Raw genomic sequence first — 26,120 nt, 5'->3', positions numbered from 1 at the left:
TCAATGTTTAACTTTAATTATCTGTACTCTTTTCTAAGAAACAAGTAAAAGCATATTACTGTCATGTAAAAGTTAAAAAAAAAAAAAGAGAGAGAAGAAGACGGAAGAATCAAAGCAGGCAATATCTCTCTCTCTCTTACCTGAGCGAAACGTGTGTCTTTGAGCACTGAGACCTAAACTCACCCAACTCTCTTCCCAAATCCGAATCTGTGTATCCTTTCTACTTTTTTTTGTTATCTTTACTTCACCTCCCTCCTTTCAAATCCGTAGTTGGTGGTTTGGTAAGTTCTCTTCCTTTCTCTGTTTGGGTTTGTAGAATGATCCATGGATTTGTTTTTGGCCTATTGTTTGATGATTTCTATGGTAGATTCTCAAGTTTTCTGACTTCACAAGTACGCGTGAGCGTACTTGTCGACTCTATTTTTCAATAGTTTTCTACTATAACGGCTCCGATTCCAAATTCACATCTGTTTGTGTTTATCACATGTTTGGTCTGTTAAGAGGGTTGATTAGGAATATAATAGACAGAACTCTTTCTAGCTAAAATGGTTGATGTTAGTTTCTGTTTCGATGAGCTGTAAGCCTGTAACTGGTTCTGGGAGTTTAGGAGTTCATTTGTGTGTGTGTGTGTGTTGTTTGGAAAGAACTGATAGATTGTGTTCATGAACCTGATCCTTCTCAATAGGACATCATTTCTCTGTCCTTTGCTTCCATGTTCACTACTTGCCTATTTTGACCCCTTAAAGATTGCTGCTGAAATTATAAATTTAGAAATCAGTTACAAACTCTCTCTTTGCTTCATAGTCTGTGTATGTCACTAATACTAGCAATGCTTTTCTTTTTTGTGGCAGAATTAATTGGTTCTTTTGACTATGTGTTTAATGATTGGCTATGTGCAGGATTTCACAAAAGAAGATGGATCAATCTTTTATTTTGATTTTCCATTAGCTTGCACCATTTTTGTTGATTCTATATATATAAGTTTAAATATCTCAAATGGATGATGGTGGACACCGTGACAATGGTCGACATAAAGCACCTCAGGGCCAGGTATCTTCACACAGTCTTTTCCAATAACAAAAACTACATCGTTTAGTGGGAATATATACATCTTAGATTAGCTTAACACCATTCATCAAGCTGCTTAATACCTCAGCTTTCAGATATTTTTTAAAAATGTGAATGTATGTTTATGAAACAGTGGATGATGCAGCATCAACCATCGATGAAACAAGTCATGTCAATAATAGCAGAGCGCGATGCAGCCATCCAGGAGAGAAACCTAGCGATATCTGAGAGAAAATCAGCAGTAGCTGAAAGGGACATGGCATTCCTCCAGCGAGACACAGCCATCGCCGAGCGCAACAACGCCATAATGGAGAGAGACAGTGCCCTTTCAGCTCTACAGTACCGTGAGAACTCCATGGCTACACCTTCTGCAGTTTCCAATATGGCTGCGGCATGTCCACCGGGATGTCAAATGCCACGTGGTGTAAAGCACATTCACCATCCACAAATGCATCAGCATCAGCATCACATGCTTCAGTTGAGTGATCATGCATATGATGAGTCCAGAGAAATGGATGGTCTCCCGACATCACCACCTCCAGGAACCGCCTTGGATTCTGCCAAACCAAAACGTGGCGGCAAAAGAGTGAAAGATCCAAAGGCGACAACGAAGACCACGGCTAATAAGAGAGGGCCAAAGAATCCGAGGAAGGTTAAGAAAGAGAACGAGGACGACTTGACCAAGATAATGTTTGTGAAGACGACCCTTGACTACGGGGAGGAAGAGACAAGCAAGCTTGTCTTAACAGGTTCCAAATCAGACTGGAAAAGCCAAGAAATGGTGGGGCTGAACCAGGTTGTATACGACGAGACAACAATGCCACCACCGGTCTGTTCGTGTACAGGAGATCTCAGACAGTGCTACAAATGGGGAAACGGAGGCTGGCAATCATCGTGTTGCACAACCACAATATCAATGTATCCATTACCAGCTCTCCCCAACAAAAGGCATGCTCGAGTTGGTGGAAGGAAGATGAGTGGAAGCGCGTTCAACAAGCTTCTAAGCCGGCTTGCTGCAGAAGGGCACCATGATCTCTCAAACCCGGTTGATCTCAAGGACCATTGGGCGAAGCACGGTACAAACCGCTACATCACGATCAAATGATGGCTTAGGTGTGAGTTGTTCTTATGACACTTATCTGATTTTATTTCGTATGTACTAGATTTCAAATAAAAAAAAATTGTATGTGAAGCCAATGTTATGTTGTAACTATGTAATAGAAGAAAACCTTAATTAGTAGCACATTAAGATGCCCAAATGTTCATCTCTTTTCCTTTTAACCAATGTCATTATTACCTCAGTAGAGCTCTTTGTGCTGTAATAGACGAAAATGTTAACTATATTATATAAAAGAAACGCAAAATTTGGAATCTATATGATGAAAAAGATAAAACTCGGGTCCCTTTTTTAACAGATTAGTTTGCCGAAGCACTTGAATATGTCTGTTATTTGTCTTGCTTACTTTCTTCGGTAGCAGAGTGTGATTATTCAAATTGAGAATTAATATTGTTTCGTAGTAAGTACAGTGGCGGACGTACATTGATTTTGGGAAGGGCACTTGGGCACTTGTTCACCATAAATTTTTGAAAAAGTGTAAATTTGTCAAGATTTTTAGTAATGCCCCTGTTAAAAGTTCAGTGTTATTATGATGCTTAGTAATTTACTGTAAATTTGCTCTTGATAAGAATAGTTTCTAGCTTGAGTAAGTAGTAACTATCTCCACTTTGTGGAGTAGTATATTAGATACATATGCAATGTAGCAAGTCTAATAATTACTCTTTACAGCGGTGTACTTACAGATTAAAGAAAAGGCATCCAAGCATTTCAGTGCACATTATAACGTGATAAACCCATGTAATGAGAAAAAATGATAATCTTGTTCTCTTGACTCCAGTTCTTATTGCTGAACTTATTGGTCAATTGATTTTAGGGTATTGTTCAACGACAATACTTAACTTATTTAAGTTATGTCAGTCAAGATTTTGAGAATATGTTGCATGTTGTTATCCATCGACCACATATGTTGTTTTTGAGCATAAGTATAACTTGCGTTGTAATAAATATCACTTGTTTAATCCTCAATGCTTGCAAGATTAAACCTCGCTTAACTCTCTTAAGAATACTTTATGATATGTTGATTAATCCTACTTTTGTACTATGATTGCTAATTGTATAAATTCAGACTATTCTCAAGATCTTGCAATGAAATCTGATTAGATTCTTTTGAGCCTTCCCTTTAATCACATCACTTCACGATTTGTTCGATCTGTCTATAAGCTTTAGGCTGCTTTTTTGGGGCCCTTTGACTTTGAGCCAGGGAGCTAAGATATAGACTAAGTTAATGGGGGAGAATCAGTTTTTCTTTCCAAGTTGTAGATTAGAAAAAGAAGAACATGCTTAGAGTGCAATACAAGTAAAGTAGACAAAATCGAGTAAACATATTGATTTGGAAAGTGAATTGATAGGTGACGTGGAAATATTCATGGTTTAGATGAATAAAAGTTAGGTTGTCTGTCTTAATGACTTTGTTGTCCTTTCAAGGGGTCCAGTCACAAGAGCACACCACCATGTTTCTCTCATTATCATCGTTTCATTGATTTATTAAGCAGCTACTAAACGCTACAGCATTAAAAACATGTCCTCTAGAAATGGTCCATGGATTCAAACAAGTTAAAGAGAACTTGACTATGATTCTATCACTTGTATTCACAGGCTAGACTTAGAAATATTAAACAACATTAAAAACGTGTATATTCAGTGGCGGAGGCAGCTTGTGGGGAGGGGGGTCACTTGACCCCTATGAATTTCAGTTTTTTAGAAAAATTACTTGTATTTTGAAGAAACAAAATTGTTTAATGCCGTAAAATTGATTTATTGACCCCCGTAACTTTTTCTCTCCCGAGTAACTTGACCCTATGATTTATTTTCTTAATACTACCATTTTGATAATGTGGGTAAATTTCCACTACTTTAATATTCTTTTTTTTTTGAGAAATGGCATTCTAATGATAACTTTAATAATCATTTCCATATTTTCCTTACGTTTTAATTTGTTTGATTGTCTTTCCATTTTTTCCAGCTGTCTAACATTTATATTTCAGTAAAAAAAGTAAACGTTTTGCATTTTCCATAACATATTCTTATTTTATTCTTCATTATATTTTTGTCTTTAACCATTTTAGATCATTATAGAGTTCCAATGAATAGAAAATACTATTTTGTAAGTTAATGTTTGAATAAATATAAACTCAAATAATTTTAATTTATTTAATAATTTTATTTTTTAATTAATTAATTAAATAAATTTTATATCATTTATATTCTATTATAAAAAAAATTGACCCCGGTCAAATTAATGTCTGGCTCCGCCACTGTGTATATTTCAGTTACTTTTTATATAATGATATAACAAACCTTCTTTATATATTTCTTCTGTAAAGTCATATTCAAGTATTCATTTTTCGAATAAAACTGATGAATTCAAATGTACTAATGTGAAATTGACTGGTGATGAATGTTAGTGTTGGCAATGTATTGAATGATTAGTCGAACATCGAGACATGGTTGTTTATTACGGATGTACCTTATTTAAATCGCAGATCAGATGCTCCAGACAGGTTGTATCTACATGCAGTTTACGTATTTGGTGGCATAGTTTCTGGATAGATATAGCTTGCTATCTTCGTATTATATAATACCCTATATAATATATGTTCTTAATATAAAACACAAACCATGGAAACACCAAATTTTGATTTTATTATACCTAAATGGTGTAAGGAGGCATGCTACGAACGTGCAACTGCAACCTTATTTTACGCAAACAAAAAAAATACAGATACAATACAAAGCCATAAAACAATAATATCCAATAATGAGTAGTCACGTGTCTTGCTACGTCTATGCATTACGTGATGGACTTAATATTACAAGTGTCATTCTGATTGTGCATATCCTAATAAGAGCTGTGTTCACATGTCCCCTGCGGAGTCGTATTAATTCTAAGCCAACTAACTTTGTGGAATTCATATAATATACAGTTTTCGTTTTGGCCCGTACCGAGTTTTCTTTGAAATCAATTGACCATAATATGAATTAATTAAGGTTCTGTGTGTAATATAGAACTAGAGATTGACCCGCACGCCCGTGCGGGTGTTAATTTTTACGGTTTTATAAATTATTTGTTATTTTATCATTAGTGTTATATATTTAAGATGTGTCGTCGTATAACTAATTGTATTCAAAATATTTGGATTGAATCGGGTAATAAGATTATTTTTGGTACAAATATACACTCTTTTCAGATACATTGGTTAATTAAATATTTTTATATTTCTACACATCAAAATCAAAATCATTCAGACCCGAGAGGATCCAACTCAAGCATCATACATAAATTTATAATATCCAAGTGGCGCCTAATTTAAAAATCCAAAAAAATTAATCCCGAAAGAAACAACTTGTACCTCAATGAGTATCCGAATGTCCATACTTAACTGATTTTGCAAATAGATTAAAAAGGAAACTCTTTCTATATATTTGGCAAAAATAAGAAAAATAGAAAGAATTTTTTATTTAATAAAATAGTTATATGAAGTGAAATATTAAGTGATAATAAATGTAATACTTTTTAATTATTTTGATTTAAATTATTATCTTGTTCATATAAACTATGCCTTTGAATTATGTGTTTTGCTATGTAATTTTTCACCAATTGGAACTAAGACAAAAGAAAGTTTTAGTAAAACATATTAAACCAAACTATTAACCATATGCAAAACTCGGTTATCTTACATTTTTATTTTTTTTATAATTGCACAAAGTTAATATTGATTAACTAATAAATAAAAATCTACATTATTACTTTTACGGTAAATATAATTAATGATGTGATATATTGTTAAAGTAATATAATTAATGAAATTACTAAAATAAAACTATACTTATATTTTTATACATTAATATTTGTTTTTCATAATTAGTGTTTTATATTTTAGATATGTCGTAATATAACTAATTGTATTCAAAAGATCCGGATCGAATCAGATAATATGGTTATTTTTGGTACAAATATCCAAACCCGTTTCAAATACATTGGTTATTTAGATATTTTAGGGTCATATACATCAGAACCAAACTCATCCAGACTCAAAAGGATTCAACTCAAAACCTACACATAAATTTATAATATTCAAGGAGTGAGTAATTTTAAAACAAAATAAAACGATACCCGAAAGGAACGACTCGTACCTAAGTGGATATTTAGTGTTCATGCCTAACTGATTTTATAAACTAATATAAATGATATTTTTTATGTGTTTTGCTAAATTAAGTGAAACTGAAAGAGTTTTTTTATTTAGTAAGCAATTATATTGAGTGAAAAATTAAGTGACAATGAATGTAATTCATTTTTATTATATTGATTTAAGTTATGATTTTATTCACTAAACATGTTTTTGAATTATGTTTTTGGCTACGTAATTTTTCACTGATTGAAAAAAAAATGTTATAGTAAAACAAATTAAAACAAACGCTTAACCTTATGCAAAACTCAGTTATTTTACTTTTTTTGATTTTATAATTGACACAAAACTAATATTGATTAACTACTAATTAAAATCTACACTATTATTATTATGGTAATATAATTAATGATGTGAAATATTGTTAAGACAATATAATTAATATGAGTGAAATATGGAAATACAATTAATATAGTACTGCTATCTTCGTTTCCAAACAATTTTCAGTTATAGTACTATTCATGTTTCCAAACATTACTAAAGTGTACTTCAGTTTTAATAATATAGATGTTCATAAACATTCTATTCATCTAATTTGCAAACACAAACAAGACATGTTTCAAAACAGTGTTATCATCCTTTTACCTTTTTTTTTTAACAAATCAATGGATTCAGTCTAATTAAACATATCATCGCCAATTGTACTTTATCTATACTATTAAAAGGGAAGGAGCACCAAAAAATCTACTTATGAAAGGTTGTTGGACCTATTCACTAGACTTAACTATTTTTTTGGTCTCATCCTATATTTCTCTAACTATACAATAATCAATTATCTTATATTTCTCTAACTATAAAATAATAATGCTCTTATTTATTACTCAACTTACTATGATACACCAAAGATTTATACATCAATATTATTAATCCAGAATCATTGCTATATTTTGCCTCTATTTTTCCTTGGAATATTACTTTTGTGTCACTATATCTATATAAAAAAATAGATTATTTTATAACTGATTTAATAATCATACAACCCACGATCATTTTTTTTAACACCAGCAGTTACTATAAAAACATTTAGATTTATTGGTAATTAAAATCTGAACAATACCATATTTTTAATTCATATTAAATGTTTTATGACCCAAACTAACATAAAAACATGATGCAAGTACGGTTAACAAAAAGTTAAAAACATGATACCATTCGACGGTCAAAACATATTAACTTCCAATTACGATTAGAGAAATACTTCACAATACAACAAAAAGCTTAATTATATTTCAAAATTATAGCTTTTTCTTTGAAAACCTTCCTAGATTATTTGTGTGATTAAAATCTTTTACAACTGGGTTTATTAGGGGAAAGGGTTTTGTATAAATATTTTCTCAAGAAATTATAGCATTTTAGAATGTTTTTTATGTTTAGATAAAATATACTATTTATTTTTAACATTTATAGTTAACTCAACTATACTCAACTTAATAATAATTTTATTTTTAAAAATCAAAAATTTAATCTTAAAATAGTCATTATAAAGCCTATAAACTAGAATATATAACATAAAAACAATGTAGTTTATTCAATTTTATATCTTAGTAAAATTTATTGGAGAAATTTAATAAAATTTTGAAAAATATTATCATGCTATTTTAGATTTTTACCATGTCATCTGGTATAGATTCACGATTTAATAGAAGTTTTAGATTTTAAAAGATTTTAAATAATGATTTTTTTTATTAAATTGAAACTAGATTATATACGGTGACTGTGTTTACTGGTTTGACTGTGGATACCACTTATTGGTGTTTTGGTTCCTTTGGAAAATTAGACTAAATGTTGAGGACTTATTAAGATATTTTTTAAATATTTGAAATTTTTTTTGAGTAATTTGTTTTTATTGGATAATTCAGCTTATAAATAGTATATTTAAGATATTTGGTTATTGAGAAATTACATATAATTAATATTTGTAGGTATATAATTTGTATTTTAAAAATTCAGGTATTTATTTATCTTGGTTCTAGAGATATATGATATATTCAGTTATTTATAAATTTTGGTTTAAGTTTGGTTTCATTTTTTCAATTTGGTATGGGTTGATTATTCGGTTCTGAATAATATGGCCAAACATATAAACTATCTTATATAAAAATTTATATTAAAAATTATTAAATTCAAAAAATAAACCCGTGCTTGCTAAGCGCGGATCAAAATCTAGTATTAGTTTAAATCTTAACCTATAAATGTGAATATTGCTTCATTGTCTTTTTGTCAGAGATTATTAATTAGTAATTTCACAATCTCATATATTGAAAATCTTTTAAGATACTATTTCCTGACCATTGCTCATTACATATATGTGAATTCTGATCCAGAAATTCAACTAACTCCTAAAAATATATGTGGTTTTCTTGTCTAAAAATTGATATTTTATATTTTAAATGACTGGGATAGTATAAATTTGTAGGTCCGCATATCTTCTAAAACAAGATTTATATCATATAATCTGATTCTCAGTTGAAAAACATATTTTCAATCAAAATTGAATATGTAACCTCCAAAATGCTTGTTAAATAATCAAGGATTTTAACCATTAAACCACCTCATCGTTCATAAATATTTTAATATGATTAGATTTAGATGACTATCATTCTTTAACAAATTGTAGTACTTTACGCCATTTAAACCGGTTTACTTTTCTTGGAGCTTGATTTCGTTCACGCAACGAGACAAACCTTTTCCGGGTTCTATTTCATAAATAAGAACCTCGGATTTTGTAACACTTGGCCGCAGAAACTACTAATGGATATCGGAAAAGGACAGTGTGAAAAATAATCATAGCATATGTGATATATGTGTTTTATATAAAAAGCCACATAAAGTTAAAACAATAATCATAAGAATCGGGTAAAAATGTCAAAAAGGGTATCGATCTGTTCTTAGGCTCAACAAGGTAAGGATAAAGGAAAGACTCGAGAAATGATACCAAAACCTCCAAATAAAAAGAAAAGACAAGATAACTGTATCCACTAAGAAAAACATATATCCTCAAACAATCAATTGAGTCACAACATATAGTAGCCAATTCACCACTATAACAGGTTAAATTACTAATGTAGGTGTAAAAAACTCTAATTTATTAATATTTTTAAATCCAAATGATATGATATGATAGATGAAATTTTATTCTAATTTATCTCTATCTATTTTTAAAATAATAATAATTATTTTTCCTTTAAATATAAAATAGCATTTTATGTTATAACAAACGATATATGATTTCACAGATATACATTAAAGTAATTTTTACATCTTTTATAGAACTCTTTTAGGTTAAATAAAAAATAAAAAAATATCTTAGAGAAGGTCTAATATTGTTCTTGCTAGCAATTACATAAAACACGTTTATATATAAATAAATTTTTGAAATTTCTCACGTTTAACATTATCAGCGAAATTAGCCATTTGTAAATTTATCAGTAAATAAGTATGCCCAGCTACCTCAATGTTTACACAAATACCTGTCTCTTTCTACCTTGATAATCTTAGTATAACCTTAGAATAGTGGTGGAGAAAATACAAATACATTGAAAGCTAGTACTAGTAGGCCATTGATTTGATTTAACTTTATGGTATTAAATATCGACAGTTAGAGTTGGTTCGGTGAAATTTATTTCTCTGTCTCTCTCTCTCCCAGCGTCCCACCCTTCTTTATAAATCTTTCCTCCACCATGACTTTCTCACGTGCCCTCCTCCTCCTTTCTTCTTCTTTCCACCACCACCGCCATTAATACAAACACTCTCCTCTTCTTCTTCTCCCTCTCTCTCTCATCAATGGAGTCTCTCATCGACCCTAGCCATGGCGATTCTCACTCTTCATCTCTCGACAGTCTCAAACCTAGTGTCTTAGTCATCATTCTCATCCTCCTCATGACTCTCCTCATCTCCGTCTCCATCTGCTTCCTCCTCCGTTGCCTCAACCGCTGTAGCAGCCACCACTCTTCTCTCTCTCCCTCCTCCTCCACCGAGTCACTCCGATTCTCTAACCGCCGAGTCTCTCCCGAAACGGAACGTTCCTCGGTGCTCGACTCGCTCCCGGTTTTCAAATTCTCCTCCGTCACTCGCCGATCTAGCGCCTCTAACTCCAGCGACTGCGCCGTTTGTTTGTCCAGGTTCGAGCCGGACGATCAGCTCCGTCTTCTTCCTCTCTGCTGCCACGCGTTTCACGCTGATTGCATCGATATTTGGCTCGTGTCGAATCAAACGTGTCCTCTCTGTCGTTCTCCTCTGTTCGCGTCGGAGTCTGATCTCATGAAGGCTCTTAACACCTCCGCGTCTCTCGGAAACAACAACGGCGGAGGAGGAGGAGATAACAGTTTTCGTCTCGAAATCGGATCTATCAGCCGTCGTAACAATCCGACTCCGGAATCCGGCGACCAGCACCGGTCTTACTCACTCGGCTCTTTTGATTACGTAGTCGACGACGTGGAATCCGAAATATCAGAGTCAAACTTCAACAACAGAAACGCGTCGCGAAAACAGGAAGACGCGACTGCGAATGCGACTGCGGTTGCGGTTACGACGACGTCTGATTCTAATGCGGCGTTTGAAGCGAGTTTGGCGGGGGAGATTGGTAACGAGGGTTCAAGAAGCTGGCTTAAGGATTACGTGGACAGACTCTCGCGTGGCGTTTCGTCTCGTGCGATGTCGTTTAGAAGCTCCGGGAGATTTTTTACCGGGAGTAGTGGGCGGAGCGATGAAATGGCGGTGGTGGATATAGAAGCGAATCATGCTGGAGAGGAGATAAGTGAGCTTTTCCGGTGGCTTTCAGGTGTGTGATTATTGAGTGAGTCTCACGTTTCATACATTCACTTGGGTCTGTACATATGAACAGTGTCTGACGACTTTTCTTCAGTTACGGATATTTTTTTGGTTTGGTTTTTTGCCATTTTCCGGTCATATATAAGAGATGGATTTTCTAATCATTAATGATATATTAATGGTCTATTGTAAGGCCCATTACTAGGCCCAAACAAATTTGAATATGAGTGTAGAATGTATAGAAGAATCCAAACAAAATTCCTGAAGCTCTCCCGGATCATATTACTCTCTTCTTTGTCCTCTTCCGGTTGCAGCAAGACAGACAACATCAAAACAGACATTGTGCACAGTGCACCAATGCAACATATACATCAACATTTTGGAGAGGAGATGTTGAAACAGCCAGCTTTGTCGGAACTGAGGATAAGATGTTGGCTAGAGGCTGGAACATCTTTAGGGAGCAAGCTAATATGCGTGACTCATGCGAGTGTCCAACTTGTTCGCTTAGACAGAACAGAACTTATCTCTTCCTTGTAAGTTCCTGAAAGGCTGAAACAAACAACGCATCAAAGTTTTAGAGAAAGCAATTGACACATAAGCAGGGAGAATACAAAGATTTAATGCAAGTCAAAAGCTATTATCTAATACTAGCATAAAGGGAAAAAACTAAGAGTAAAGTTAAAACAAAACATCTGTAAAGGTCGACATTGTGAAATCCCTGAGTCAACATCTAAGATCATAAAACTAGAAGCTCGCAGATTACACAAGCTTTGCAGCAACCATCCACTGATCAATCAGTCTCAGTTGCTAACATTTTTTTTGTATAACCATCAAAGACAGATTTATCAACTAGATCTATAGCGCCACTTTAGTTCTGTGATCGACCAGAAAACAAATATATGAACTACCATCACAATTGAACAACTTACTTAAAAATGCAAGAAACCAAGTTACATCGAAGGGCTTATCATCAAACAAAATATTAGGATAATTAGACAACACCTAGGAGCAGTGACATGCTATGATCTCAAAAAAAAAAAAACAAAATCGCCTTGAAACATCTAAGAAAAATCCTGATACACTTTCACAAGGAAAGTTCATTGCACCCCAGCTGAGAAAACAGAGAGATGATTTCGAAACCTTATCCTAACTCCTAAGGATTCAAATCAACTTAGTAGAAAAACACAAACGTAATCGCACCTCTCTTGAACAGCGGTATACCAAATCTGAGCTTTTGACGACTTTGAGTGTCTTGGTAGCTAACGCTACACCAATAGTAAACTCAGATTCGAGATTGATCGTGGTCGGTAGTAAGCGTCAACCTTTAAACCACCTCGACAGCCAACCAAAAGAGAGTCTGCTCTGCTGGTTACTTCATAGAGAAGCTAACAAAAACGCAATTCGAAACCATTAGTTATTGCAAGAGACAGATTCACAAGAAGCAAAAACACAACACATGAAACAGAAATGAACAGAGAGAATCCCACAAACCTTAGTCACCGGGAAACCATTTATCGCCGGGAATCACACGACCCTTGTAGCCAATGATCAACAGACCAAACCCCACCAAAAAACTCAACGGCGGTGGTTCCCTCTCCCTAAATCCGCTAGCTTCTTCGATCTATTCGCGCAAAACGACGCCGCTTCAGAGATATGTGGCTTCTCCGCCGCCGCTACCTCGCCGGCATTTCCGACAAACTCCGACGGAAATCTACTTTTCCGTTTAAAAGGACAGTTAGGCCTCGCCCTCACCAACGGGCTCAAACAGAAACCCATCCCCGTCATAATCTTCCTCCTCCCCGGCGTTTTCACCGCCGGAGTTCTCCTCGTCCTCCCCGGCGTTTCCTCAATTGATCCACACGGCACCTCACTCCCATCCTCTGCTCCCGTATCTCTAGCAGGCGACATTCCTCGACAGCCGGAGATCACGTCCTCTATGGCGGGTTGCTTCTTGGAGCGACCGGTGGAGAGAAACGAAGAGATCCACGACCGCGACGACGAGGAAGAAGACTCGGACTTGGGATTGAAATCAGATCTAGCTCTGAACGGATTGGAGATTCTCGAAACGCTACCTCCTTTCGATTTCTCTCTCGATTCGAAATCCTTGCCGGAAACTCCGAGATCTCCTCCTCCTCCGGCGTCAGAGCGATGAGGGAGAGGAGGAGGAGGGGGATTACTAGATTTGCGCGATAGACGATTGTTGTTGTTTTCTTCCACGGCGATTGAGGCGGCGAGGGAGAGGAGACGCTCATGGAGACAAGAAGCGCAGACGCCGACGGTGCTGGTGAGATCGACGGTGTGTCTTTTACACCTCATCGGAGAAAAAAAAAAAGAAAAACCAAGTCTTTGTTCCTAGAAAGAACAAGGAAGAAGAGGAAGATCTGGTGGTAAAGATTTTGTCTTCTTCTAAGATCTCTCTGTTTTAAGATAGAGAGAGAGAGAAAGAAAGCATTCTCTGTTTTGTCGGGATAAAGAGAGAAGAGAGAGAAAGCATCTATGAGAATCACCGTTGATAAAAGGGAAAGGTTAGTAATGCAAGCATAACATTTTGACACATCATCATCATCTTCATCTTTAACTATTTTTTTTAAACTTGTGCTTACTGGAGAATATAATCTTACTTATAGTTGACATTGCTTTATTTCTTATTCGGACCAATACCATTTGATATGTATGTAGTGATTAGTACCTCAGCCACTGACTTGGAAAACTTCAACAGTTGAATGAGATAACTGTAAACCCAATGTATATATATAAAAAAATTCTTGGAGGGAAGCATGTGACCCCGGTGGCTGGTAGAAGCCGACAAGTGTATTAGGTGAAAACGAGCCAGCCATCGTCGTTTTCCAACATCCCACACGAATGTTCGTCCGTTTCTTCAACCGCTTGCCACGTGTCCTTCCTAACCATCATCCTGGGCCTAAATTCATATTGGGCTTTTCTAAAGTCTTCCTTATTCATTGGGCCTTCTAAATCCAGTTAATGCTGTCTTTCCGACAGAATCTGTATTGTGGGGGTTCACGTGGAATTTCAACATTGGAACATTCAAACGCATCTCAATCTTGTAGGGTTCTTATCTTGTTTTCTTACATGATCATTACCATCACACGTTGTTGCTTGATCGTTTTCCCCATCAAGGTCAATGCTGCAAAATCAACCGAAGATGTGTTTTGAGGAAGTCAAAGATGTATTTGCATCTTATACTCATCCAAACAAACAGTTTTCGGTATAGTCCTCTTACGGATTTTGTGTATTAGTTATCATCAGTGCTTGGTTTGGCCTCTATATTTGTCACCATCACAGACTAGTCTCGCCGAACAAAACAAAAGACAGACTTCCAAGTCCACTTGCCTTTTCGTGTACGTTGGGTTTATAAATGTGTGCTTATGTATATGCAAGTATCTCTACATTTTAGATGTTTGCATTATGACACAGCCACATAATATTCATAGATTGGCCCATGAACACTTTGCCTTCATCTGATTATGTATCCAAGTTTCGCTCACATCAGCCAGCCCAATCCCACTAATGTAATAATATCTTCGATCTTGTTATTTACACTGCTCCTTTAGTCCCCTCAAAAACATTACACATTCATTGCATTTATTACTAATTATATGCATTTAAGATTACAAGTATATCAAATCCACTATAATCTAAAAAATTCATATAATTAGCAAAACCTATGCAATGAATGTGGACTCTGAACAGAAACACCATGAGTGGTTCTTATTGATTGCTATAAATTACGGACTTTTACAATTTGGACTGATATGATCCTTTTTTAAATATTTTCTTGTATTTTTCCAAAGTTAGAAAAAGGCAAGTCGATGACGCAGCTAAGCATAAGAAGAAAAAAAGGACCGAAACAACCAAGAAACTCACGTGGAAATCACTACATGTGACACATTTTGTTAAAAGATGACAAAGATCTTCCTTACAGATTTGTGTGTGTTTGTTTATTCCAGTTTGAGAGAGGATACTGATGATAGCGTTTGCTTTGTCGGTATATCATTTAGGGTTTTTTGCGTTCGGCAGCATCTCAAGTCAATTATAGACCAAAGACATCGACTTATCAATCATATATGCTTGCCTTTCTCTTTCCAGCGTGCCTCCAATCTGATATATAAATGAATGTTGCACACGTATATATATATGCCTTGAGTTATTTATTTATACATTTTTTTTTTGATAATTTTGATGTGATCCCAAAGGCTTTTTAGGTCCAAGAACTAATCACCAAAAAGCCCATAAAATCCGGATTTTCTTGCCAATTAAAACATCTATGAGTGGTCAAAGAAAATCGAATCTAGGGTGGAAACTCCAACTGTACTCTTTAAGCCAAAACCACTTGGTTATAATTCTTATATCTTCATGTTAATAATTCGAACCTATTTCCTGTTTTGGGATGATTAATATATAAATATTTATTAGAAAATGTTAATAATTCTAGAAATATTTAAGAATGAACAGAGAAGTCCGAAATAATTTATTAAGGAATTAGGGGTTATGGACTCCACGCTTTCCAGGCTTTCATGCAAGTGGTATACATACTTGCTGCCGATGGGATATATATTTATTTTATTACTTAATCACTTTTTTGTCAGCTTCACTTTAAGAAACCGAAAACATGTGTTTAGACCATGATCAATGGGGTCTCTCAAAAAGAAGGCTATTTTAGTGTAATTAGGAATTAAAAAAAATAGTTTTTAACTAAAAAACACTAAAAAAACATATCATAAATAAGAGATATAAAATACATCTCTAGCAGAAAAATGTTAAATCATGTTCTAAGAACTTTATTAGAATCTCTCTCGTTAATTACGCTCTTATGTATCAGTATCAGCCATGTGTAAAAAAAAACAGGACTGGTTATTAATTACTTTTGATATATAGCTTATGCAAGTGGTAATCGCGTTTAATCAAAAAAAAAGTGGCAACCGATAGCAGTTACTATTTGAAATTAGTTTTCATAATCAACAGATGCATTAACTAGGGATTCATATGAAACCATTTTATTTTATTTTTGTCAACGAAACCATTTCATTTATCAAAGGAATCCGAATAACTAATTGACTCGCATTATATATCGACCACCCTCCTTCTATACGTTAATGTTATACTATAGTTATATAAGAAAAGAGTGATGGTAAAAAATCAATCTCTCGACACCAATAGAACAAAGAATATATTTTATTTTCACTAATTAATAAGTATGTCATGATTGTATATATGTATGCATGTGTAGCCGTATATGTTCATACTAATTGAAGATACGATGTAAGTGGTAAAGAGAGAGAGATAGAGGACAAAACAAAGTGGAATCCGAATCTCTCTCACTCACCTCTGATCTTTTCCCAAACGGCTCGAGCACTAGTCGTTGTCGCCAAATCCTTACCACGTACAACCTAATGCTAAACAACAAAATTCAATAATACTAGTCTAAGAAAATTAACTAGACACTTATCACATATGTATTTCTGATAATAGAAATTTAAAAATTTATGAAGCTCGGCCCTAGTCGTTCAACGATATCACTATACTCCATACGAGTGATTAATTATATCCTTTATATTTCTCGTTAGCGTCTAACACGTGATTTTAGATTTGAAAACTAGTTGGTGTTTCGACTTATGATTTCCGATTACTATAATAATGCAATAGCCTTTTAAGCAAAAAAAAAAAGTAAAATAATGTTACACCAAAAAAAAAAAAAGGTAAAATAATGCAATAGACCTAGCACTTTGTGTTTCAATTATTATTATTTTTCAATTATATTACATTATGTTTTCTCAATACTGAAGAATAAAAGTATGATGGTTCTTTTGACGTTTATATTTGTGTTTGCATTCTTGAACTCTCATGTTATAATATCCTAATCATTAAAAATAAAACATAGGAACATAGCCCCTATAGCTCAGTTGTATTTCTCGGAAAATAAAATAAGCTCTGAAAACAATACCTTCCTTTCCTCGTTATTTCAAAAAAAGAAAGAATAATAAAATAAAATAACAAACATGTGGCCTGACATTCTTCACTAGCACTAACATCACTTTTTCCTTGACGCGTTTAACCCATCAAGTGAGACGCATTACAAATAATGAAAAGAAAGTAGAGTGAGTGATTAGTGTATGGAGATGTGCAAGAGGAATAGATGTCACTGTCTTCACAATGGAGAAAAATTACATTCAATCAAAATAAAGTTTGTTTCACTCATCTTTCACGTCCCATCCTTTTCCTCGTTTTGTTTCCACAAAAACATATTTATAATTATTAATTTTCAGACAATTTAAAAAATGCGAATGGGCGTGTCGTAAGGGGCGGATTTGCCGTGAATTTTGGTGATCACAGCCACTTTCATGTCACTATATCGTAACAAAATTGAGCATATAGACGTTTGAAGTAAACCCATTGTCCCATATCGTCTTGTTAGTTGTCTTTTTTTTTTTGACACACTATTTTTCATGCGTTAATAATGCCCTTTTGAAATCTTTTCTTAAAGATCATATGTATATACCATTCAAGATCATATCAATGGTGTGGATATATTCCTGGAAGCCGAGTTGAAGAAAACAAAATTAAAACACCTCACATGTGGTTACATCACAGTCCTTCAACACCAAACTTTTATATATGTACGACTCTATATGACACTCTTTAGAATGGATACATTGAGTAGTGATAGGTGAATGTACGATCGGAATAAATTGTACAATCCAAGAGGTTATCTTCAAAGATTGTTTCCCCATTAAGAAGATTGTTTCTTTAATTAGAATAAGTGGAAGGTAGACATCTCCTCCTAAAATCAAGTATACTAATCCACGGCTAGGGGTGGGCATATTGGTTTAGTTTTGGGTTCAGTTTGGTTTGGTTAATTTGGATAAAATTCAACCCAATCAAAACCGAAGTAGTATGGGTTTGGTTTTGGGTTTAGTTTGATTTGGTTTAGTTCGGTTTTTTGTTTAGATTTAGTTCGATTCACTTTATTATAGTTTAGTATTGTTCGGTGTTATAAAATGTGTTGGTATTAGTTTGATTAAAAGACTATTTGTATCTACCTTCGGTTTTTATTGATCCTAGAAAAACTTATGTTAGACAATCTTATTTTTAGACAATGAAAATTGAAGAATCTATGATGGATCGAAACGTCGACACAAACTTAGATGCTTTTGGTTTTTAGGTTTTGTTTTTAGTACAATCTCTAGGTATTACACATTATGATTATAATTATAGAATATATATAATAGTATTATTTGCAATCATATTTGAGAACTTAAAAGAATATAAAAATTAAGAAAAAAAGAAAAACGGAATTTTTACTAAAAATTTCATATGTTAATCCTAATGTGTTATTTATTAATAGATAAAAACATTTTGGGTTATCGGTTTGTTCTTTGTAAAACCAAACCAAACCATTCAAGTTGAATAAAACATGAACCAATTGGGTTATGTAAAAAATACGGTTTGGTTTGGTTGGATTGGTTCAGTTTCTTTTTTTTTCACTCCTAGTAATTGATAGAATGTATTGATTATACAAGTAGATTATTGTTCACAATAAATGGAAGGCATATACTACTTGGTTATAGAAAACCACATCCATTTATCCGTGTATAATGAAGTCTGAATGTCTGATCACGAAGAGGAATATTATTGGTGTATTAAGACTTAAAAATTCGCCTAATAATTTTATTCATTTTTTTTGTTCACAAAAATATTCATTCATTTGAAGTTTAAAACCAGCGTAGTTATAGTATTAAAACCACATACACAATATATAATCTATACTCTTTCTGTTTTTTTTTAAAAAGCTTTCATTTTAATAGATATTTTTTGTTCAACAAAAAATATCATTTTAAAATTTAATAAAAAATATATTTGTTTTTAACTTAATATTAATTACAAACTGCATTGATCTTATAAATAATTTTAATTTATTTCAAATATTATTAATTAAATAGATGTAATAAGAACATAAATACATTTTAATCATTTTCTAGATATGAAAAATGTCAAACGCAGTTTTAAGAAATGGAAGAGTGTTATTTTAAACATAACGTCAAAGTGACAAAATCTGCAAGTTCTCAGATTTTACTCTTTTCAATGTATAAACAATTATGTACAAGCTACAAATTCTTGTAGTTCCTAGACACTGTATAATCCGAGTTTAATCTATGTGCACAATTTTAAAACTACTTATATTAAAAAAATGGAAGGAGTAAATAAGAGGATTTAAGCGGCTCGTGTTGTTTTGTTTCTGACATCAGTAGGCATATACTGATATACAATGTTCTCGTCCGTTACTATAATCTCACAACACTTTTCAAACTTTCTCTCTTCGCCTCTTCAGGTTCTACACCTCAATCTGAAAACATGAACTCTTTCGTCTCCAATCATCTCTAGCTTCTCACTAAGTGCGAGAACACTTGTCTTCCCAATACAAGAAGAAGCTAAAGCTATCTATGTCCATGCCCTTTGTTTCCGCAGGTAAAAATGTTGTGATCTCTTAACTTATAACTTTATATCTTTTCTGGAGACTGTATATGATCAAGACACTGCTTTAACGTAACATAAGAAGTTGCTCCCCTTCATAGTATAAATCGAAAAACTTTTTTTTTCTGGTCTAAATGTTAAGTAGTAAATCGAAAAACTTGTTACTAACTCAATATTTCCTTCTTTGATATGCGCAGCAGAGATGGGTTTAACGCAATGGCTCCAGCTAAACTCGCCTTGTATGAAGGAACATATAAGCATCACCATGCAACTGGCCTTCCTCGCTTTCTTTGTGATTCATTTCGCATGGAAACGGCTTGGTGCAGTGAGAAACAGAGGAGTTCATGATACAGAAGAAGACTTGAAGAAACAGAGCATAACCGTGAAACAGAGCTTCTCTTACAAACTCTCCCTCCTCTGTTCTGTTTCCATCTTCGGGACTCATTGCTTCGTCTTGCTTCTGCTGTTACAAAACAGCACGGTGCCTAGGTGTGATTCCTCTGTTTCTGTCTTCTCCACTGAGATCTCACAAGCTCTCTCGTGGCTTATCGTCTCTCTTTATGTGATCAAGATCAAAGAACGGAGACTTTTAGAGTTTCCTTGGATGTTAAGGACATGGTGGCTCTTTAGTTTCATCTTATCCTTAACCTTCACTGCTCATTTCATAACCGCAAAACACCACAAGCCTCTCGGGTTTAAGGACTATGCTGACTTGACCAGTCTTGTTGCATCCTTGTTCTTGGTTTCTCTCTCAATCAGAGGAAACACCGGTTTACATCTTCTTGAATCCACCGAAGAAGTCACAGAGCCGTTACTCCTCTGTTCCGAAACAGAGCAAATCAAGAGAAAGAGCTCTTCTTTTTCTCCATACGGAAACGCAACTCTCTTCCAACGCATCACTTTCTCATGGATCAACCCTCTCTTCTCCCTCGGATACAAGAAGCCTCTCGAAAAAGACGACGTACCGAACATCGACGTGGAAGACTCAGCCCAAACATGCTCTCAAGCCTTTGACAAGAACCTCAAAACCACCATAGAGCAAGAAGGACCAGGGAGGGCCTTCTTCTACAAGTCGGTTCTTCGATTCGTCTGGAAGAAAGCAGCCATCAACGCGGTTTTCGCAGTCGTAAACGCCAGTACAGCTTACATTGGACCGTACCTCATCAACGACTTCGTTGTCTTCTTAACCGAGAAACAAGACCAGAGCTTAAACTACGGTTACCTTCTTGCACTAGGCTTCTTGAGCGCCAAGATCGTTGAGACAGTCACTCAAAGACAGTGGATCTTCGGAGCTCGCCAGCTCGGAATGCGCCTAAGAGCAGCTTTGATATCACATATATACCAAAAGGGTTTACTGTTATCTAGCCAGTCTCGGCAAAGCCACACGAGCGGAGAGATCATCAACTACATGAGTGTAGATGTTCAGAGGATCACTGACTTCATCTGGTATGTTAACAACATATGGATGTTACCTATTCAGATCTCCGCGGCGATTTTCATCTTGCAGAAGCATCTGGGACTAGGAGCTGTGGCTGCATTGGTCACAACTTTGATGGTGATGGCTTGCAACTACCCTCTCACAAGGATTCAGAGAACTTACCAGTCAGATATCATGAATGCTAAAGATGAGAGGATGAAAGCAACTTCAGAGATTCTTAAGAACATGAAGATTCTGAAGCTTCAAGCATGGGACAATCAGTTTCTCAACAAGGTTAAGAGGTTGAGGAAGAAAGAGTATGATTGTCTATGGAAGTCCTTGAGGTTACAAGCTTTCACTACTTTTATACTCTGGGGAGCTCCTGCTTTGATCTCTGTGGTGACTTTTGTAACTTGCATGCTCATTGGAGTGAAGCTAACCTCTGGAGCAGTCTTGTCTGCTCTTGCAACGTTTCAGATGTTGCAAAGTCCGATTTTCGGTTTGCCTGATCTCCTCTCTGCTCTAGTTCAAAGCAAGGTTTCTGCGGATAGGATCGCTTCTTACCTTCAACAAAGTGAGACTCAGAAAGATGCAGTTGAGTATCTTTCAAAGGATGATACTGAGCTGAGTGTTGAGATTGAAAACGGTGCATTCAGCTGGGAGCCTGAAGCAAGCAGACCAACTCTAGATGAGATAGAACTTAGAGTTAAGACAGGAATGAAAGTGGCGATTTGCGGAGCGGTAGGGTCAGGAAAGTCAAGCTTGCTATCATCAATCTTAGGGGAGATTCAGAAGCTGAGAGGAACAGTTAGAGTCAGTGGCAAGCAAGCTTATGTTCCTCAGTCACCATGGATACTAACCGGGACTATTAGAGATAACATTCTGTTTGGAAGCATCTATGAAAGTGAGAAGTATGAGAGAACTGTTAAAGCATGTGCTTTGATAAAGGACTTTGAGCTGTTCTCTAATGGAGACATGACAGAGATTGGTGAGAGAGGGATCAACATGAGTGGAGGTCAGAAGCAAAGGATACAGATTGCTAGGGCTGTGTATCAAGATGCTGATGTATATCTGCTTGATGATCCTTTTAGTGCTGTTGATGCTCATACAGGGAGACAACTCTTTGAAGTAATGATAATGTTAATGAAAGTAATCTTTGATTATGATTAGTTTCTTAAAACTCCACTAATGACATTGTATTCTTGTTGGTTTTGTAGGAGTGTTTAATGGGGATACTGAAAGAGAAGACAGTACTTTATGTTACACATCAAGTTGAGTTTCTTCCAGCAGCAGATCTCATTCTGGTAAGTGTAACCACCATTTATATAGAGTAGAAACTCTATAAATCAATACTTGATAATTTAATAAATATTATAAATTAATAATTTTTCTTGGTCCCGAGTTAGACTGATTCAAAATATAACAAAATCGATAAGATAATAAGATAATATTTTTTTAATAAATCATATGCAAATATATGGTCCAACTAAAATTATAAATTAATAATATATATATATATATATAATTTATTTAAGTATAATCAAAATCTTGTAGCTTTTATATTCACGATATGGTTTATTTCTATTTTCTCTCAATACTTCAATATATTTTGATAATATGTAGTAAAATTATATTTAAAATAACATTTATATAATATGAAACACATTCTATATACACCAAATAATATAATAAAATTCTAAAATTTAGTTAGGTAAAATCAATTTTTTTCTTATTGTGTAAAAATATAAATTCTAAAATATAAATATCTTAAAAATAAGTCTTTTTATAAATTAATAACTCTATAAATTAACAAAATATTATAGTCCCAATATTATTAATTTATAGAGTTCTTACTCTAATTAAAACACATTCTATATACACCAAATAATATAATAAAATTCTAAAATTTAGTTAGGTAAAATCAATTTTTTTCTTATTGTGTAAAAATATAAATTCTAAAATATAAATATCTTAAAAATAAATCTTTTTATAAATTAATAACTCTATAAATTAACAAAATATTATAGTCCCAATATTATTAATTTATAGAGTTCTTACTCTAATTACTGGAGTAACTGTTAAGTTTCCATTGACATTAGTCTTTGTACTATACAAGGTGATGCAAAATGGAAGAGTGATGCAAGCAGGAAAGTTCCAAGAGCTTTTGACGCAAAACATAGGTTTTGAAGTTCTTGTTGGAGCTCATAACGAAGCTCTTGACTCAATCCTATCAATTGAGAAGTCAAGCAGGAACTTCAAAGAGGAAGCCAAAGATGATGATGATACATCAGCCATTGCAGAGAGTCTTCAGACACAGCGTGACTCAGAGCATAACATCTCAACAGAGAACAAAAAGAAAGAAGCAAAGCTAGTGCAAGATGAGGAGACAGAGAAAGGAGTGATAGGGAAAGAAGTTTACTTAGCTTATTTGAGAACTGTTAAAGGAGGATTGCTTGTGCCAATCATAATCTTGGCTCAGTCTTGCTTCCAAATGCTGCAGATTGCTAGCAATTACTGGATGGCATGGACTGCTCCTCCTACTGCTGAATCAAAACCAAAAATGAGTATGGATAAGATTTTACTCGTTTACGCGCTTCTTGCTGCAGGAAGTTCACTTTGTGTGTTGGCAAGGACGATTCTAGTAGCTATAGGTGGGCTTTCAACAGCAGAGAAGTTCTTTTCAAGGATGCTTTGCAGCATTTTCAGAGCTCCTATGTCATTTTTTGATTCAACTCCAACAGGAAGAATCTTGAACAGAGTGAGTGTTCTGAATCAGTCCAACATAACATGGTTTCTTTATTACTTAAGACTCAAGTAACTTTGTTTTATTACATGTTCAATAATAGGTATCCACAGATCAAAGTGTTTTGGATTTGGAAATGGCAATAAAGCTAGGTTGGTGTGCTTTCTCAATCATTCAGATCGTTGGAACTATCTTCGTCATGTCTCAAGTTGCTTGGCAAGTTTGTGTCATCTTCATTCCAGTAGCAGTAGCCTGCGTGTTTTATCAGGTAAGATAAAACCTGTTCTCTCATCAATGGTATAAGTAGTCTTGTTAAGTGTATTATCTTCTTGTTCTTCAGAGGTATTACACACCAACAGCAAGAGAACTGTCACGCATGTCAGGAGTAGAAAGAGCTCCTATCCTTCACCATTTCGCTGAATCTCTTGCTGGTGCAACAACAATACGCGCATTTGATCAGAGAGACCGCTTCATTAGCTCAAACCTTACTCTTATTGACAACCATTCAAGGCCATGGTTCCATGTTGCATCAGCAATGGAATGGCTTTCCTTCAGATTGAATCTGCTTTCTCATTTTGTATTTGCTTTTTCATTGGTGTTACTTGTGACTCTCCCTGAAGGTGTCATCAATCCAAGTAAGTCAGCAAATACATTGCCTAATGGGATCAGAACTCTACCTTCATGTTCTCCTTTTTTCTTATATAGGTATTGCTGGTCTTGGAGTCACATATGGCTTAAGTCTGAATGTATTACAAGCCACAGTGATATGGAACATATGCAATGCAGAAAACAAAATGATCTCTGTAGAAAGGATTCTCCAATACTCCAAAATCCCCAGTGAGGCACCATTAGTAGTTGATGCTCATAAGCCTCTTGATAACTGGCCAAATGTTGGATCAATTGTCTTCAGAGACCTACAGGTAAACTACAAAGTATATGCTATTACATTATCTTTTGAACATATGTAATAGAAGTCTTTGTTCCAGGTCCGGTATGCAGAACACTTCCCAGCTGTCCTGAAGAACATCACTTGTGAGTTTCCAGGAGGGAAGAAGATTGGAGTTGTGGGAAGAACAGGAAGCGGGAAATCGACTTTGATTCAGGCACTGTTTAGGATTGTTGAGCCAAGTCAAGGAACCATAGTCATTGATAACGTGGATATTACCAAGATAGGTTTGCATGATCTGAGATCAAGACTTGGGATCATTCCTCAAGATCCAGCGCTGTTTGATGGAACAGTTAGAGTGAATCTAGACCCTCTAGCTCAGTACACAGATCAGGAACTATGGGAGGTATATAAATACTGCACAGTCTTCTGTGATTTAACTTTAACAAAACATAATGATGCAATGTAATGTTTCAGGCGCTTGACAAGTGCCAACTAGGAGATGTTCTGCGTGCAAAAGATGAGAAGCTGAACGCTACAGGTGATAGTTTCTGACATTATCATGAGTAGAATACAAAACTATGTGAACTAAAGATTCTTGAATGTGTTGTTGTAACTTGTAACAGTGGTTGAGAATGGTGATAACTGGAGTGTAGGGCAAAGACAGTTAGTGTGTCTAGGGAGGGTGTTGTTGAAGAAGAGCAACATTCTAGTGCTTGATGAGGCAACTGCTTCAGTTGATTCTGCAACAGATGGTGTGATACAGAAGATCATCACTCAAGAGTTTAAAGATCGAACAGTTGTGACTATAGCTCACAGAATCCATACAGTGATTGAGAGTGATCTTGTTCTGGTTCTTAGTGATGGTAAGAGCAATATACATGTGCTGTCACATACATACACATCTTTTTAGTTATGAGGTCTAAAACACCTTTTTCTCATGAGCAGGACGAATAGCAGAGTTTGACTCACCTGCAAAACTGCTAGAGAGGGAAGATTCTTTCTTCTCCAAACTCATAAAGGAGTATTCAATGAGATCTAAACACTTCACTGGCTCAAATAATCTTCTCAGCTGAGAGTGACACTGTGAGTTGATCTTCTGTTGTAGAGATAATAAAAGACCAATGCATCAGTTAAACCTAAGTTAAAAGTGTTCTAACTATCTATTTAGTACATAAGTTGAACATAGACATGGAGAGAGTACCATGGTTAGTACTTAGAAGCAAGGTGCATCTAGGAAAGTTCAGTTCAACATTTATTCTTCAGTATGCTTTATATAATTCAATCACAAATGTTTGTGGTTTTCTTTTCAGTTTGTTGTTAGAGAACATTTCATGTCACCAATGTAATAAAGCAGGAAACTGTTGTATGGTTACATATAAAACTCAATTTATCAGCTGTAATATAAGAAATTCAATGCAACAATAATATGGTAACAACCT

General features: G+C 34.7%; 4 protein-coding genes across 5 annotated transcripts; 3 read left to right on the top strand and 1 right to left on the bottom strand.

Annotated features, from left to right (window-relative positions):
• The first annotated feature begins 57 nt into the window (after positions 1–57).
• LOC106353125 (protein BASIC PENTACYSTEINE6-like) lies at positions 58–2,369 on the top strand. The gene is made up of 3 exons (XM_013792806.3): positions 58–281; positions 900–1,050; positions 1,202–2,369. Exons 2-3 carry the CDS (start codon positions 997–999, stop codon positions 2,171–2,173), a joined length of 1,026 nt encoding a protein of 341 aa, XP_013648260.1. The 5' UTR covers positions 58–281; positions 900–996; the 3' UTR covers positions 2,174–2,369.
• A 7,401-nt stretch (positions 2,370–9,770) lies between these two features.
• On the top strand, positions 9,771–11,306 carry LOC106353126 (E3 ubiquitin-protein ligase ATL4). Its single transcript, XM_013792807.3, has one exon. It carries the CDS (start codon positions 10,156–10,158, stop codon positions 11,158–11,160), a length of 1,005 nt encoding a protein of 334 aa, XP_013648261.2. The 5' UTR covers positions 9,771–10,155; the 3' UTR covers positions 11,161–11,306.
• Positions 11,307–12,702: 1,396 nt separating this feature from the next.
• Positions 12,703–13,853, bottom strand: BNAANNG19180D. Its single transcript, XM_048735661.1, has one exon. The coding sequence runs from the start codon at positions 13,456–13,458 to the stop codon at positions 12,718–12,720; it is 741 nt and encodes a 246-aa protein (XP_048591618.1). The 5' UTR covers positions 13,459–13,853; the 3' UTR covers positions 12,703–12,717.
• A 5,504-nt stretch (positions 13,854–19,357) lies between these two features.
• LOC106353131 (putative ABC transporter C family member 15) lies at positions 19,358–26,119 on the top strand. Of its 2 annotated transcripts, none has more exons than XM_013792818.3 (11): positions 19,358–19,626; positions 19,833–22,177; positions 22,267–22,353; positions 23,166–23,807; positions 23,896–24,060; positions 24,133–24,427; positions 24,498–24,712; positions 24,779–25,084; positions 25,156–25,219; positions 25,305–25,544; positions 25,627–26,119. In XM_013792818.3, the coding sequence occupies exons 1-11, from the start codon at positions 19,602–19,604 to the stop codon at positions 25,752–25,754; spliced, it is 4,512 nt and encodes a 1,503-aa protein (XP_013648272.2). In that variant the 5' UTR covers positions 19,358–19,601; the 3' UTR covers positions 25,755–26,119. The 2 variants fall into 2 exon arrangements, with proteins under 2 accessions (XP_013648272.2, XP_013648271.2); XM_013792817.3 differs by having other exon boundaries at positions 19,359–19,626; positions 19,830–22,177.
• The last annotated feature ends 1 nt before the right edge of the window (position 26,120 follows it).

This window comes from Brassica napus, chromosome A7 (genome assembly GCF_020379485.1).
Source record: "Brassica napus cultivar Da-Ae chromosome A7, Da-Ae, whole genome shotgun sequence".
Classification (NCBI taxonomy): Eukaryota; Viridiplantae; Streptophyta; class Magnoliopsida; order Brassicales; family Brassicaceae; genus Brassica; species Brassica napus.
Note: the sequence above shows the minus strand (reverse complement) of the source record. Positions and strands in the feature narration are given on the sequence as shown.

Excerpts from the sequence above, each read along its gene's own strand:
- LOC106353125 (XM_013792806.3), top strand. The coding sequence starts at position 997 with ATGGATGATGGTGGACACCGTGACAATGGTCGACATAAAGCACCTCAG. Across the intron at positions 1,051-1,201 it reads ATAAAGCACCTCAGGGCCAG|TGGATGATGCAGCATCAACC; the intron begins GTATCTTCACAC and ends TTTATGAAACAG.
- LOC106353126 (XM_013792807.3), top strand. The coding sequence starts at position 10,156 with ATGGAGTCTCTCATCGACCCTAGCCATGGCGATTCTCACTCTTCATCT.
- BNAANNG19180D (XM_048735661.1), bottom strand. The coding sequence starts at position 13,458 with ATGAGGTGTAAAAGACACACCGTCGATCTCACCAGCACCGTCGGCGTC.
- LOC106353131 (XM_013792817.3), top strand. The coding sequence starts at position 19,602 with ATGTCCATGCCCTTTGTTTCCGCAG. Across the intron at positions 24,428-24,497 it reads TGAAGGTGTCATCAATCCAA|GTATTGCTGGTCTTGGAGTC; the intron begins GTAAGTCAGCAA and ends TTTCTTATATAG. Across the intron at positions 25,545-25,626 it reads TGTTCTGGTTCTTAGTGATG|GACGAATAGCAGAGTTTGAC; the intron begins GTAAGAGCAATA and ends TCTCATGAGCAG.